We start from the raw sequence: 16,845 nt of genomic DNA, 5'->3' as shown, positions 1-16,845 counted from the left end.
CAGTCCTCAGTGACATGGGCAACAGGCGTCAAGTGCTCCAGATCCACCACAGAGCAGTCACTAAGAGTTTCTGCTTCAGCCTTGGAAACAAGGCTCCGTGAACGCCCTGTACATAGATAAGCTGTGTAATCATATCTGCCCAAGGCACTTGAAATGTTTACTTTTCAGTGTTTAATGGCCATAAATAAATTCTTTTTCCTTCATTGAAGGATTTCCTGTCCCAATCAGCAAACTCTAGAGTGTGATGGCTAAAGTCAGGAGAAAGTGCATAATACAGAATTGCATGGGGCTTTTTTATCTGTTTGTTTGTTAGGAAGAGATTAAAGATAGCACTTGGAGATCAGCCCTCCAAGGACATGTGGTTTGCACAGGGTTTGCTGTAAATCAAAGTTTATGTTATTTTTATTTCCTATGTTTTTTCATTCAAAAATATAGCTTGGCATCTGGCATATCACAAGAAAGAAGATCTCACATAAATCTCCTTGAGCAGAGTCTGGTCACATATCCAAATAAAGCATGTCTTCCAAAACAGTGTCTGATCATGAGTTGAAGACATCAAGCAAGAAAAAAACCTGTCTCTGCACTGTTATTTTTTCCCAGTGCTAATCATTTTTGTTAAATTCTTCTGCCTTGTGATCTGTCCTCTACATCATCAGTCGCCTCCCACAGCTGTCAACAGGGAATATCTTTCAAGGGCCTTTATTTTGTAACATCTGTTTCATAAGCAGTGAGGCCAAATGAACAAGAGAACTGAAAAAACAATGCTTGTGTCTTGTGTGCAGGTCTACTGCGCAAAAGCTGCACAAAAGCAGCACATGCAACTGAGCATGTTGTCAGCTGCTGAAAACCCCTGCACAGATTCAGAAAATGGATTGGTTCTTTGGTTTTCACCAGAGGCTGGACCACAAGTCCTTGTTCAGGTGCCTCTCAATAAGACACAGGACAGCTCTAATAAAAAGCTTTATCTGAAGGTTTAGTATTTGATAGGAACGGTTGGACTCGATGATCCGATGGGTCTTTTCCAACCTGGTGATTCTATGATTCTATGATTCTAAGTGAGTGTTAAATAGGAAATCAGGATGAGTCTGACAATCAACACTGCTGAATATATCTTCTGCTCTGATGGGAACATTCAGCAACATTTACTGCCGTTTGGCAGTCTAAATGCTCTTCTCTTGCACAGAGGAACAGAGATTTTGTTCTGCCAAACAGTTTGTTCTCTCTAGCCTTCAGGTCACCCAGTGTCAACTAACTGCCTGCATTGGTGTCTGACACAAAGAAGGAAGGAAAAGGAAAATAGTTCAGCCACAGCACAACCTACAGCTCATAATGGACTGAGAAAAAGGGTTTTCAATTATTTTTAGTATGTTGAGATTTCTCAGTGTTCCCAGAGAAGCTGTATTGCTTATCAGGAGGATGAAAAGTCAGACTGCTGATCCAGCGCACAGAACATAGAGCCATTCTTCTGACATCCAAAAATCCTCACTGGCAAGGAGAAGCAGCTAGATCAGCCCTTGTGTCCTCAGAGGACTCAGCTCCCAAGTGTCTCTGCTAGTCTGGAAAACATCCCAATGACTCTGTGTGGCAGCAGAAAATCTGTTAGCATTGGGTCCCTGCCCTGAGAAACCTCTGCAATGAAGCCCATTTCCTGAAGATCTTATACAGTGTCTTAAACTTAGATAAACTGTGGTTTTTCCTAAGGAACATCACTGAACAGCATAATGATGTCACAGCACAGCACTCATTTCCTACAAAGAAAATCCGTTTTAACAGCTAAGTAAGTTCCATAAACACTGCTTTCACCATAAAAACAGCAGACCTGCTGGCTGTTTCTTAAGAAAGCTGCTTGTTTGTAGATGATGTTATTTGCTTTCTGTATTCAAAGTCCTGCAAAAGTCAGGACAAGCAGACAGAGGTATTTTGTATTTCACTCTGATAGGAAAAGGGTTTATAGCAACAGCCAGGCTAGAGCTTGGGAGACAGCCAACAACCAGCCAGCAAACAGCTCCAGATCTCTCCTGTGATTTACAGTGTAGTGCTTGTTGGCAGAATTCATCCTGTATATCCAAGCCTCACGGATAGAAATGGGGCTCCTTTTCTCCTCTTGCAGTGTAAAGGCAGGTCGTACAGGGGATCTTGGGCTGAAAACACTCTAAAACACAGGAACCTCTCAGCACATGGCAGATCAAAGAGCATGTGTTGATGGTGTTTCTAATGGTAGGATTATCTGCAGTCAGATAATTACAGGCAGATACTGCCCTCACATTCTCCAAATAACTACTGTCCCATGCTCACGGCATCATATTTCACCTTGGCTATAACAGGTTTTAGTTCAGTGAAAAAGTATTTGAGGGAAGAGAGTGGTAGGTCCCTGTGGTGGTGCTGGAAACCTGCCAGGTTTATGTGAAGGCTCCCAAAGCCCGGAGTCTGCAGTTAGTCAAAACCAAAGAAACTGCAGTGCAGTGGTTATACCCCAGTGACAGACTCTGAGACTGGGGATTTCTCATCTACAACAACTGTGACTCTGAAATTGTGAGAACTTATCCTAAGGACTGAACATTGGGAATGCTTTTTATTTTAAAGGTTCAGCAGGAAGGCAGTTAGAAAAAGGCCATGTGAACACCTGTCAGCACCACAGCACAAGGCATATAGGTGCGATGTAGGAGAATAAAATCAATCCACCCGCTCCTCAATAAGGTGGCCGTTATCAGAAAAGACAAGGGACAACCTCCAGGAGCTCCCACTTCCAGCCAGCCAGCTGCACAGACAGATCTAGCCATAGCAACAACCAATTTATCCCCCTTCTGGAACAGGGAGGCTGGTGAACAGCCTGTGCCACAGCCCAAGGCATCCCATGCCTGTCCTCAGGACTTCCCCCATCTCTCGGAGCTGCCGTATGCTCACTTGTTATTTCCCTTCTCTGACCAGAGCTGCCCATAGGCAGTTGCTTAACGTCATTACACAGCTTGCAAGCTCTCTGGTTTAACCACCACATAAAAGCACCAGGGCTAAGTTTTCTCTCATCCTGCCCATGTGCATTGGTGTCAAGTGCCTCTAGGATTTCCTTTGGACTGTGCTGAATACTGACTTCATCTTCTGTAATATAGAAGAATGTGCACATACTTCCCTTGGAAAAATAAAACAGTGCAATGGTCTAAACAGGCAGTCCATGACCAAGCCATTGCAGAAAGATATATTTTCTATGTTTAACTGAAGAAGCAGCAACAGAAATGAGACAGACAGATCAGATTCATGGTACACCGGCCCAGAGAGCAGATGGAGACCGCACTGCCTGGGTGAGCTGCATTCCTTCGGCTCTTATTCAGCTAGAGGCATGCTTTGACATGCTCACCACTGTCTAGAGAGCTAGAAATGGAATGTTCACCCTGTACCTCAAAGACTCTCATAACACATCTCAGTGACTAGACCAACCAAGGACATCCCACCTTGTAGCCACAGGCTGAAATTCCTGTATGCACTACCTGAGGGTGCAAAGACCTGCACTAGGTGATCTCTGCTTATAAGATGCTAGGAAAAAGGAGAAAGTTCTTGCCTAATACTGAATCTGTGTTTTTCTTCCTGGAAGAGAGCTAAACAAACCTGTTCTCATTCAGAAAAAACAGGAAGAAACTAGAGCCTTTCTTTTTTAATAAATTGCTGTTCTTGATAGATGCAACTGAAACTATACATCAGTGGTTGTTAACTTGTACAATTATGTACAGTTACATCTATTTCCGTAGCAAACAAGTTACCGGTTTTGAAGCTGTTTGGAGTAGTCCTCTGACCCAGCCACAGGCAGCAACTGCTGGCGTGTTGCAAATTTTGTACTTCTCCTGCCACTTAGCGGCTACAGCTGATGCAGCACCACATTCCTACTTAAAACTTTCATAAGAGAGCTCTTCTGCACTGTGGAACAGGTTTATATTTCTGTTCAGGTGTCCCTGAGCCGGGACAAAGAGGCATTTAAAAAATGGTATCTTGAATGCTTTGAAATCTGTCAGGCCCCTTACAAATCACGCTCCTCAGGATGAAAGGCTGTTAAAATACCATCATTACTGTTAAAGACCTGATATCTTATGAAACAGCACCTTTGCTATTATTGCTGGCAATGCAATATGCCTCCATCTCCAATAGACACCATCCCTACGATTCATGAGGATGCAGCATCCCCCTCTGCCAGAGAGTGCCTTTCCTTTTTACAGAGAGAAACAAGCCTATCATTGCCATTACTGCTGCCATACCGTCTCCTTTAGCTTATCTGGAACAGAGAACCATTCCTGGAACAATAAGCAACTGCTACATGAGCCAAACCCATAACACAAGGCCTCTCAGCTACTCTGTTCTAATTAAAATGATGGGTAATTAACAAGGTAAGAGTATAAAACTCACACACTACTGAAAGATAAGCCAAAAGACAAAGATGAAAGATCACTGTAGAAGACGCTTTTATAGGGGTGTGAAACACTTTCAACTCATTAGATTTTAACTTGAGCATCTTGGGGCTAAAAGAGGGGTTTCTGCTACATGGAGTTATTTAATTTTTAACCAAGACATTAAAAAAGAACTAAGTTTCAATTTTTTACTCCTGAGGTGTGACATAAATGTACGTAAATGTACAAAGGCTTCTCCACCACATCTTGGTGAACAGCTATGGTGAAGCTCAGTTGATCCATTGTTCAGTGTCTCGCAAGCACAAAAGCAGTTACAGTCCTGGTATGATCAACCCCTGTTGCCCTCAGAAGGGCTCTTCTCCCCACGCTCTGAGGCTGTAGGGAGAGCAAGGCTTAAAGAACTGCAGGATAATGCTAGGTGAGAGGGTGTGACAACTCAAAAGAAGCTGAGAATATTTTGACCAGATACTCATTCTTCCCCTGGCAGCTTGCTCTCCCACGCCCACCTCAGCACTAGGTTCACAGCAATGCTGCATTCTATGTAGATATACTACATATTAAGCAATTTGCACTTTAATATAGCAATACATCATGTGATACATGTTGTGCATTATTCACTTCAGAAGCAAAAAAAAAAAAAAAGTCACACAGCATCTGTAAAAGCAAAGCCCTCTGCCTCCTGTGAAATGAGAGCCAGAGATGACTGTTTGATGACAAAATCAAGTGCTGTAAGAGTTGCTGTTTGCCCTGTGCCAGGAACAGCACATCATTCTGTGACACCAGGACATGGACAGGAGCACAGTAAAAGGGGTTGGCATAGTAAGGGATTTGAAAGGTTTGGGGTTTGTTCATTCCTGTCACTGACAGGACCAAGGGAAATAATCTGGGTTGTCTTTCTGATACTAAATCAGGTTCCAGGACAAATGCACTCAGAATAAAAGCTGTAGTTACTTCTTTGCCACTTAATCAGACAAGTGCTACTTGGCAACTGTGCCAGACATTTTGAGAGGGAATTTATGCCATAAGCCATACTGGCCTTGAAGGTGATTAGACAGCTCCTGCAGAATCATTTCCCTGAATTGTCATGTGCTTTCAACAAAATTAATTGAACTGTCTTGCTAATGAACATGCAGCCACATTTTGCGAATGTAAATCAGCTGGCAAAGCACCTGCCAAGTCAAGTGTCTTACCCTAATGTAATGGGTGACTAAATACACATTCCTATGCTGGAGATTTAAATAATCCTTTAGAGCACTGCTGAGAGTACCAGAGGCTTTGGCAGACAGAGGAAAACCTACTGAAGAGGATGAACAAGCTGCAGAGACTGGTAAAAACCGCCTATTTTACTATTATTGTTGACAGCTCTTTTTTTTAATTTCAGTTTTTGTAAGGTTGGGACAATAATGCAGAACCCACCCGGGTGTTAAGGAAGGTTTGAGAAGGTCACCCTGCAAATACAGCTCAGCTCTGGGCAAAGAACTGTTTGAAGGGAGAAGAAAGCCATTTTCCTTTAAGTCATGACCACAAAAGAGCTCTACGATACAGGATTTGATAGAGGATGTGCTCTCTAGGGGAAGCAGGAAAATGACCAGGTGTGTTACATTCCTAGGTATTGTGATGAAAAAAAGAAGAAATGTGCTACTGCAGGGAGAGGAAAGCTCTCTCACTTGGAGAGCTGGAATAACTGGGAAGAGTGAGATAGCAGGTGCACAACCTTTAGCTCAAGTCTCAGTAACAAGACAAGGAAGTGGTGTAGCCAAGGACAGTGCAAGCAAAATGTATCCGCTTCTAACTGGGACAGGAGAGATCTTCGCCTCTTCTTGATGCAGTTCTGGAACAGTTTGGCTTCATTTCTGTCCTCAGAGAATGTCCTGTCTCAGGCTGGTGTAGAAATTATTTACAAGGAAAGGCTTTAAGGAAAGGACAAAACTAAAATTATTTGAATCTGTGATTTTAAAGCTATTGCGAGACAGAGCAAAGCTTTCCTTATCTTTGGTAGATGGCTTTGTAAGAAGAAAATGATCAGGTAAAGCTGAAGGAGCTCCCCAGCTTTGGGTTAACTAAGTTCTTCTCGGGGTCAGTGGGGTCATATTCCTGTAGCAATACACAATCTAGCCTGAGGTGCCCTGCACTAACTGGAGAACAGCCAAGCCTGAGCACAGGCTCATCATGTCAACCACAGCTGCCCCATGGGGAGGGGTTTGCAAGCAAGAGACTGGCAAAGGCCATCTTGGCCCTGAGCCACCCAGAACAGTGTGCAGGAGGTGTCAGGCTAAAGGCCAGACCCCCCAGCAAGCTTAGAGTGGTCTTGAGACGTGGGACAGTGCTCCCAGTCCAAGGACACCATCAGGGCACAGTTTGCCAGGCACAGTTTCTCACATACAGATGGGGAAATCAAAGGCACAGGCACAAAATACGTGTGAACTGGCAAGAATGGGGGTGAGAGAGAGACTAACCGACAGGATGCTGTGGCTGCAACAAGGAAGGGTTCTTCATTGATGGTGAGGTGAACACGGAGACATGGTGCTGCTGACCCTCAGCTGTGCTCTTCTATAGAAGTGGTAGGTCAGTTTGAAGGCAGAGGCACACCAGAAAATGTCCAGGCAATAGTGGCAAGAATGACCTGAGGTTTACAAACATGACATAGGAAGAAAGATCAACAAAACTGCTTAGAAAGTTTCTACACAGCAGCCCTGTCTCTCCACAGCTGGCCACAGTGTTGTACTGATGTGGGTCACCCATTTATGCTGTAGCACTCAGAACATCCTGCTGCAAGGAGTAAAAAGATTCATGTTTTTTTCCTCACAAGTCAGCCAACGAGCTCACAGTTGCTGTACTGCGTCAGCCAGAACAGCTTGTTCTATGCCCTCCAAAAAGGCAAGATGCCTCACATTTGTACCAAGACCCTGAGCCCACAATGTTGCATGAAGCAGCTCCATTGACCTGTTTGTGCTTCCTAAAGCATAACAGGGATGTTAGATGGCAATATAAGCAATGAGCAAGACTGGTGAAGACATGACCTCAAGGAGATCCGAACATGGAACAGCACCTCCCGTCTGCCATATATTTCACCCAAATCATAATACTGAAGATACAGAAAATATTCTGGCTGAATATACAATTATAGACAACTAAACACAAGAATGTGTAGGAATAGTGTGTCAATGAATCAGAAATGCAGTGGATATAAATGGCTGTGAGAAAATCTCCCATATCACAAGGAAGCTCCATCCAATAGAGCTTAGCTAAAAATGAGACAGAAGCCATTAAACCTGGGCAATGCTTCTTGAATAATTCATCATGTGAGTAGAGGTTTTTGTAATTGAATTAATTGAAGCAATAACACCAGTCTCAACCAGTGTTTACTGTTGTTGCACTGACTTGTTGTAAACATACACATTAAATATTAAACCAAAGACATTTGCATGCCTTTGTCCCAAAGCAGTCCAAAATCTCTGTGAATGGCAATGAATCTATTCTGCAGTTGAGGGATATAAAAAAGCTGTATTTCTTTGTAGCTTGTAGCATTTGTAGTTTGTTTTAATCTTCACACGACACAAAGTGTGAACGGGACAAATACCTGTTGAACTATTTTACTCTATCCATCTTTTTCAGCTCCAGAACAAGATCCTGATCCTGACAGTATGTGCCGCTGGGATTGGAGGCACTTTCCAGTATGGTTACAACATCTCCATCATCAATGCTCCAACTTCAGTAAGCATTGCTGGTCTGAGAGCCTCCTCCTCAGACAGACGCTTCCTTAGTGTCCTCAGTCTGGCTCTAAACAATGTCCTGACACCAAAGATGTGCACTCTGCTAATGCTGAGAGTGAGAAGGGAAAGATGTACTGTTCCCTCTGTAGAGTTCACAGCTGGGGGTACAGGACTTTGTGGTCAAGAACCACCCTTGAGCAGGACCTTGTGCCACAAGAATTCATTTCAATCCCATGTTTCAATTGCTTTATTCTAAAATCCAAAATTCTAAACTCTAAAATTCTCCAACCTGCATCCTTTCAAGTTGACTTATGCCCATAAATTCAAAGTTGGACCCATTAAATACAGTTTTTAATTATCCAGGATAGCTACATACAAATATAGACCAAGTACAGCTTTTCAACAGCTATAGTTTTATGCACTTAACCCTGCTAAAAAGACATCTGGGAACTGGAGGCCATTTTCAACCAAAGGTTTGGATATGTGAACACTGAGTAAACACATATATTAATAAGGAAACCTTTACATTTCTCAGTGTCTTTCATCTCTGTGTCATGGTTATGCAGCACTGTCCTTCTCTCTTAGTATATTCAGACATTCATGAATCAAACCTGGCTGGAGCGCACAGGCGTTCCTCTTGAGAGCAACGTGATACTGCTGCTGTGGTCTTTCACTGTCTCTGTGTACCCTCTGGGAGGACTCACGGGGGCTGTTGTGGCTGGCCCCATGGCCATCGCGTTGGGAAGGTAAGAGGATGCTGGATTTTATTTTGAGCTTTGCCACTTCTATTAGTACAAGAGGAATTATGAGCCCTACAGCACAATACCTATAGTGGTTAAAAATAAAAAAAACCATGTTTTCTATCACAGATCAGTCTGCTATTGACATTCTGAACTGGCTTACTTGTTTCATGGTTGTGAAGATCCAGAAAGGATTTGGTGTCCTTATTCAAGGAAAAGTTTAGAGTTTTCATCTTGTACAGCTCTGGAATAAAATCATATCCCATCATGAACGACTGACTTCTTAAGAGGAGGGAGAGCAGCGAGCTGGGACTAGAGAGAATTACTGGCTATTACAGATCAAGAGATCTCTCTTTTTTTACCTGATTTTAGGCAGAAATGCCTCCTGGGTCACATGAAAACTTTGTGACAAGTTTCATAAAGATCACACTATTGCATGAAAAATGTGTGTTTCAACAAATTGGCATTTTCAGACCAAAACACACATGACTTACTGAAGGAATACTGCTCTCCACTCAAATGGAAACTGTGTGTGAGTGCAAGAGCAATGAACCTGGGTGAGGACCTCATGATGCCTTCAGCTGCCTAAAGCCAGGACTGCAGGGACACCCTGTGGTCATGCTGGTAGTCAGAAATAACCCTAATGGTATCAGCCATGCAGATCACCTGTCAGTGCCGATTCCTGTTTTCATAACAAGATACCAAAACTGCTGTTCTGCCATCTGCACATGAACACCTCATGTAGGGTAACCAGGTTGTTCTGGGATGGAGCTGAGCAGCCCACCTTCAGCTTCCAGGAGTGGCCGGTTGGATTTGCCATGTGAAATGCTTTATCTGGTAACAAAACATGATTCACATGTTCATAACTGTTTCTTTTCTCTCTAAAGGAAGATGTCCCTGCTTCTGAACAATGTCTTTGTGATCATAGCTGCAGTCTTGTCAGGATTCAGCCGAATGGCCAAATCCTTTGAAATGATTATGCTCAGCAGATTTTTTACTGGCGTCAATGCAGGTATGGCAACGTGAGAAACCTAACATGATAAACACGATCATAAGTATCAATTAGTCCTCTAGTCTGACGGCACACATGTGAGTGAATGAGGAAGCTGTATGTACAGATTTTATATTTTGCTTCCAAGGACTTTTTCATAAAGCATACACGAGGCAGGAGGGGAGGTCTGCTACACAGGTCACTGAGCTGAAAATCCTGATCAGTTATACACCAGCATAAGCACCCATATTAAAGCTTTTATAGAATTTCCCCCAAGGAAATAATGATTGATACAAGTGACTTAAAATACAATCTTTCCCCTCAAAATGGGGGACTAGAGGGAAGCATCACCTCTAACCTTGCATTTGGTGCTGAAAAGACCATACGACTGAGACCCTGGCAGTTTTCTGTTTCATTATCCACTAATATAAAGGTAGAAAAGTACCTTTTATACAATAAATAAGAGCGAAATTGAAGGCTTGGGTAAATAAGCGGTACTGGTAGATCAGTAAACATGTGGCCTGCCACAGAAAAGCCCAGCTGGCAACCTCAAGAGGTGGCTGACTGCATTTGTCCTCATCTCTGCCTGCAAGCTGAGGTCAGCATGTTTCTGCCTTGCCCAGGTGTGAGCATGAACATCCAGCCCATGTATCTGGCGGAAAGTGCCCCAAAGAAGCTCAGAGGAGTCGTGGCCTTGACTTCTGCATCATTTACAGCCCTGGGGCTGGTGCTGGGGCAGGTTGTTGGACTCAGGTAAGGTTGAGCAAGAAGTCCAGTTTATACTTATTAAGTTTTTCTTCTTCTTTTTTTTTTTCTTTGCTACCCTTCTGGTGCTGGGCACTTGCCAGGTTGTAAAGTGTACTGTGGAAATTATGATCAGGGTTTTTTTTTTTTGTTCATTTGGTTCTTTTTCTCTAGGGAGCTGCTAGGACGGGAGGAGACCTGGCCATTCCTTTTAGCCAGCAATGTAATACCAGCCCTGATCCAACTCATGGCTCTGCCTTGGTTCCCTGAAAGTCCTAGATACCTCTTGATTGACCGTGGAGATAAAGAATCCTGCATCTCTGGTGAGTTTAGGGTGACAGCTTCTCACTGTGTGATCTTCTGACCATGCAGATAAAGAGTGAGAAGGTTGATTGCATATTCTTTACATACAATCCAGCGTGCTCAGTGCCAAGCAGACTGAACTGTAGACTTCTTTCTGACACAAATATTCTGTTTGGTGCCTCTGCCAGCCTCTTTAGATGAACGTAAAAGCTTTAAGCTCAATACCATGGCCACATCACTAGTCCCATGGATGACATTTTCTAAATGAAAGGACCATATTTGTTCTGTACAAAATATGTGGTGCCATCGAAGTTTGTAGTTGCATTGGCAGCTGCCCCCTTCATCAGTACCCAGGTGGTGGTCAGGTATGTATTTGTATGAACAACCAAAGTGATTCTGAACAGAGATAAATCTACACTTTTTTGCTCCCTGCTTTTGTCCACAGTCTTGGGCCCTGACCTTTTGAGAATGGTACCACAACTTTTGCATCTAGGAATTTTCATACCAAGTTCCAACCTAAAGAATATATTTTTGATCTATTGAGGTAATTGAAAGGCATCTGCCTTCAAAAAACTTTTTTAGCTACAGTGGTAGGGTCAAAAGGTGGGACTTGGGTTTACAATGGTGAATATGTTTTGTAACTATGAAATGAAGTAAATGCTGGTTGAAGAGCTCGTGACCAAATCTGAAGCCAATTCATATTAAGAGATTTGCTTTGATTTGGAGCATAAAAATCCCTGTATACAGAGCATCTGGAATTAGTTTTCAGGAAGTGTGTGCTGTGTACCAAGAACACCTTGATTACCTCCATTTCCCAGGGAAGTCACTTGAGATCCGAGTCAGAAGCACGGCTGCTGAAATGGCACTGGCTGGAAGTATTCTCTTGTTAAACAATGGTGAGGGATTTGCCCTCACTTTCCTCTAAATCCTTCAACCGGGTGCACAGCACCTGGCCATCTCTGTGAAAGAAACACCATGATCACAGATTCTGTACTACAGCTTTCTGCAGCCATCACTTGCTGCTTCATCCTTCAGCCTGTAGAGCAAGCAAACTGAAGGAATAAGAGGTTCCATTGTCCTTGCAGCACTGCAGAAGCTCAGAGGCAACAGAGACCTGAGTGCGGAGCTGGAAGAGATGCTGGCTGAACAGGCTGCCGCTAAAGGTCAGAGAGCGAAGAACCCTTGGGAACTCTTCCAAAATCCAGCTTTGAGGTGGCAGCTGATGAGTATCATTGTGCTGAGCAGCGCCATGCAGCTCTGTGGGAATGACTCGGTAAGCAGGCTGGCAGCCACAGCTATCAGTGGCAGCGCTGTATCACGAGGCATGGGTACAAGTTAGCATTCCTGCTGCAGGAGAAGAAAGAACAGTGGTCTGCCCTGCCTGTGGAGGTTTTCTCACCTCAGATGCCTGGTTCCTAAAGTACACCTGTGGCTTATGGCAAGATTCAGAGGGATATTGTCTAAATAACCTGTTTGATGACATTTTAGTCATTCTGTCTGTGGCCTTTCAGGAAAAACAATGAGATGTATTTTCAGATGTTATCCCTTACTATTTTCTCTTCTCTCCCCAGATGTATTTTTATGCAGCTTATGTGTTCCAAGAGGCTGGAATTCCTCAGGACAAAATCCCATATGTTGTAATTGGCACAGGGAGTTGTGAACTGATCGCGTCCATCACCTGTGTGAGACTCTCAATGCACTCTCCTGCTGTGCAGGCTGTACACAGTGAGGAGGCTGCAAATTACAAATTTGAGATTTACATCCTATCATGCCGAGGAAGCCCTTTATGCCCAGCAGCCAGGCAGTTTAACATGTCCAGATAGGTTCATGCAGATATTTTGTCAGACACTCCATCATGATCACAGTCTGAAAACTCTAAGAAGCGTAACTCTCTTACTTTGTGTCCGTATGGATAGTGGAAGGGTTTAGGCTGCAGCCAGGACATCCTCATCTCCCTTGAACACCTTTCCCTCACTCCTACCAGGAGATCCTTTCCTTTGAATGACCTTTCTTTTTTTAAATAAGAAATGGGCAACATCCTTACAGTAGCTGTAGAGCGAGCTAAGCACAGAGTATTGAAATGGGAAGAGGGAGCATGCAGGAAGTATAAACAGACGTTAAAATACCATGCCTTATTTCACTGTGTTACTTTGTGCAGAATATGGTTATAGACTATGCTGGTCGGAGGCCACTGCTCCTGGGGGGATATATCTTCATGGCAGGATGGGCCATTGTCTTCATGGTTGCTCTCAGCCAGCAGGTAACAAACTTTACTTATTAAACTGGAATAGAGTTGGGCTTTGTGTTTTGTATGACTGGGGTGTTTACTGGTGGCAAGAAGGTGGAAGTGCCCTCACTGGTTTTCCATTGATCTCTGTGGCTGTAGACTCAGCTTAGCTGGATGCCTTATCTCAGCATGGCCTGCGTTTTCGCTTATATCCTGAGCTTTGGAATCGGACCAGGTCAGTTCCCTGATTTCACTGAAACTTTTGGGTGCTACAGGGGCTTGGAGATGCGTGCAAGCAGCTTATGGAAACTCTCAGACCCTCTTTAGCCACAACACACTCACAGCAGTGAGGCAATTTCTGTCGGCAGTTTCCAGCTGTTTCACAGGGACTTGCATGTCCTGGGTAAATCAGTGTTGTGCAGTCACTCTGTGACATTCTCTTTGTTGTTTCTCCTTACAGCCATCTTGAGATGACACTTGGAGGTGGTTCTTGTTTTAAATTAACAAGATGGTTTTGATTTGCTGCTCAATCCATCAGGGCTGTAGACCAGCATTTCTAATGCTTCACTTTAATACTAGAGATCGATCGCTGTGTCACGTGATTATTTACATGAAGATACCTGGAAACACAATTTCCACATCTATTTGTTAGCCTGCTAACATGCATTTTCTTGGTGGAACCCATTTGTTTGTGAGGTTGTGGGGGCTGTATGCAGCCTGTGTGTGCAGATGTTTGTTCAACATGTGAATAGATGTCAGGCTCTGTTCACTTATGTGAGTTTGAAGGAAAGCAGGTAAGAGAAGAACCAAGCTGCCAGTGTCACATGCCACATGAGTTGGCAGTAATTTCATATCCCAGTCCCTCCAGTGTCACATGGTTGAATTAATGATAAGCCATTCTCACAGTTAGACCCTAGTGAGAATAATGCGGATTACCAAACCTGTCCCAGCAGTTCATTCTAGAGTGAGAGTCCTTACTATTCAAACTAAAACTTCCCAAGAATAATTTACTGCATAATTTGCTTTTCTCATATACTCCATATTGACTTTGCTTGTTAGTGTGTGGTCTCTTGTTTTCAACACGATATCAACAGTATTATAAACTTTCTTCCCATTTCTTTTTCCAGCTGGTGTAACAGGAGTTCTGCCCACAGAGGTTTTTGATCAAATGTCCCGGCCAGCTGCTTACATGATCTGTGGCTCTCTGCTCTGGTTCAACCTATTTCTGGTTGGAACAGCCTTTCCATTCATTGTGGTGAGTTCCCAAGGCAAAGCAATCTCCTGCAGCTCTTTAGTGTTTTGTACAAGAAAGAGGCTCTGATAGTGACCATGAAAAGAGACAGGGCCTGGAATATCATAAGCAGATTAATTTGAGGCATAGATGAACAATATTCCTCTTCTGCCCTCAGCTGAGAACAGCTCGGACTAGAGACAGGATATAATTCCCCCTCAGACAGATGCTGGCATCATTCCCTAATGTGATTCCTGAAGTGAAAGGGAGCAGAACTCCACAATTTCCAATGCTGTGGGTCCCATTCTATACAATTATATACAGAGAGAAAGACAGAAGTCTATGACATTTTGAGATACACTTCTTGCTGTCAAACCTCCCAAACTACACTGAGGAGCTGTTGCATCCAGGCATGTTGCATCCATGGAGAGGAGCAGATTTAGACTAGACATAAGGAGGAATTTCTTCACAATGAGGGTGGTGAGGCACTGCCCCAGGTTGCCCAGGGAAGTTGTGGCTGCCCCATCCCTGGAGGTGTTCAAGGCCGGGTTGGATGGGCCTTGGGCAGCCTGATCCAGTAGGTGTCCCTGCCCACGGCAGGGGGTTTGGAATTAGATGATCTTTAAGGTCCCTTCCAACTCAAACCATTCTATGATTCTACGTGAGGCCCTCTCTAGGATGCACAGAAATACTCCCTGGGTGAAGTTAGTCCATGCAGGAACAGGGATTAATGACCTATTTGTTATTGTACAGAATGTGACCAACACTGTCTTGTTTTTTTTCTCCTCCTCAGAAAAGTCTAGCACACTTCTGCTATGTCCCATTCCTTGTGGTCTGCATCTGCACTGCATTCTACATTGGTTTTTTTCTTCCTGAAACAAAGGGAAAGTCCTTCCTGGAAATCTCAGAGGAGTTCAAGAAATGGAACTTCAAAGCTCAGACTCATGCAGTATTTTATAAAGGCCCTGAAGAGATCAAATCCACCATGTTATAGAAAAAGAAAGGAAGATGCTATCTGAGGGAGATTCAGCAATGGTTATGTTGTCTTGCAGGGACACAGAGAGAGAGGGAGAAAGAGAGAGGGTTAAGGACAATATATTGCTCTTCAGTTCTTAAGTTCACCTTGAAAATATACACTTGAACTGATAAATCCCAACAAAAGTTTAAAAATCTGTTTTCAGTTTTTAGTGTGAAGTAACATATACATATTTTAGAATCCATATTAGAGAGTGACAGAACAATGTCTTATTCTATTATTGTCAAACAACACAATGAAATGCTTTAGCAAATTTCTTCTGTATTTCTTCTATATCTGTCCCCCACCCAAACAGTAACTTTCATCTCAGCAGCCTTTCTTTCCTTACCCCTGAATCTGGGCTCTCTAACACAGAAATTAATACGATTAAGTTCTGTTTTCAGACACAAAATTCTCAGTACCCTGTCTTGGTGCTCCCATTTCAAATAGACCTCTACTTGTTGAGCAATAGTGAGCAGTTAATTATTTTCAGCTATAAAAACATGTGACAGATGGATTAGGAAGAAAGCTTCTAGTACTTGCTAAGTGGCTTATTATACAACTGACTTTTGGGCATTGTTTTGCAGACTATTTATCCTGGACTGATTTTCTTCATGGCTTGTTTGCTGTCCTCCAGTCCTATGTTGTAAAGCACAAGTAATCTTCTAGTCCTATTTGTACTGCTCTCACAGACAGTGCTGGTGCATCGTAGGGCTTTACACCTGCACTCTGCTAAGGTTACAGTGTGGTGAGGAGCAGCTTATTTTGGATGTGGAGGTTTAGATCACAGCAGAACATCCTCTGCTGTGTGTTCTTGGTTACCTCCATAAAGCATATTGGAAAAGACCCAGATGGGATTCTCTTCGGCTAACCAGAGGAAGGCAAACTGCTCATTTTATATTGCCTCTCAGAGGCATGAGGTTGACTGGGGAAGTTTCTTCCAGTTCTTTTTCATAACCAAAATCAAGCCATCTCTTTTTTTTGGCTTTGTTTGTATGAAAGCCACAGCATTGCTGATGTTTGCAGCCAAGAACAACATGTACGCTGTCAAAATAAGTACTTAAAGTTTCTTTCAGTATATTTTTAACTCTATTTTTTAAAAAAATACTGGTTTTTTAATGACAACAATGTAAATATAACGTATCCAAAGTGTGTTACTGTCATGCTGGGCATGACTGGAGTGGCAGATCGAGCCTATGCAAGAACTGCTTTTCTTTAGCTAAGTTTTATAACATGGGAAAAATAAAACTGAACTTTAGTTCATTTGTGGTTGCTGCTATTTTAGAAGTCACTTATATACAGATATGGGCAAGAGCAAGCATCTCTGCTTTAGGACAACACTGAGATTTTGAAATAGCTAGGATATTGAGACAAGGCAACCAAGAGCTGAACTCCCTGGAGCTGGGAACTGTGAAGATATTTTTTGTTTCTATAATCTGGAGAGAGCACAAGGAGCAGATGGAAAGAGTAAAACACACAGTCAAAGCAAA

The 16,845-nt window shown here is 43.1% G+C and overlaps 1 protein-coding gene and 1 long non-coding RNA gene across 4 annotated transcripts in view; one reads left to right on the top strand and one right to left on the bottom strand.

The window, feature by feature from the left end:
- Positions 1 to 16,845, bottom strand: part of LOC138727932 (uncharacterized) — a 67,985-nt gene that overhangs the window by 1,213 nt on the left and 49,927 nt on the right. The gene's annotated exons all lie outside the window — the stretch shown is intronic.
- Positions 5,492 to 16,414, top strand: SLC2A11 (solute carrier family 2 member 11). 2 transcript variants are annotated; one of them, XM_069870808.1, is made up of 13 exons: positions 5,652 to 5,718; positions 6,391 to 6,467; positions 8,007 to 8,105; positions 8,690 to 8,850; positions 9,732 to 9,856; positions 10,459 to 10,588; positions 10,754 to 10,902; positions 11,968 to 12,155; positions 12,454 to 12,564; positions 13,041 to 13,142; positions 13,269 to 13,344; positions 14,237 to 14,364; positions 15,134 to 16,414. In XM_069870808.1, the coding sequence occupies exons 4-13, from the start codon at positions 8,705 to 8,707 to the stop codon at positions 15,332 to 15,334; spliced, it is 1,356 nt and encodes a 451-aa protein (XP_069726909.1). In that variant the 5' UTR covers positions 5,652 to 5,718; positions 6,391 to 6,467; positions 8,007 to 8,105; positions 8,690 to 8,704; the 3' UTR covers positions 15,335 to 16,414. The 2 variants fall into 2 exon arrangements, with proteins under 2 accessions (XP_069726908.1, XP_069726909.1); XM_069870807.1 differs by lacking the exon at positions 6,391 to 6,467 and having other exon boundaries at positions 5,492 to 5,718.

Source organism: Phaenicophaeus curvirostris, chromosome 17, assembly GCF_032191515.1.
Source record: "Phaenicophaeus curvirostris isolate KB17595 chromosome 17, BPBGC_Pcur_1.0, whole genome shotgun sequence".
NCBI classification, from domain to species: Eukaryota; Metazoa; Chordata; class Aves; order Cuculiformes; family Cuculidae; genus Phaenicophaeus; species Phaenicophaeus curvirostris.
This window is presented reverse-complemented; position numbering and strand designations above follow the sequence as displayed.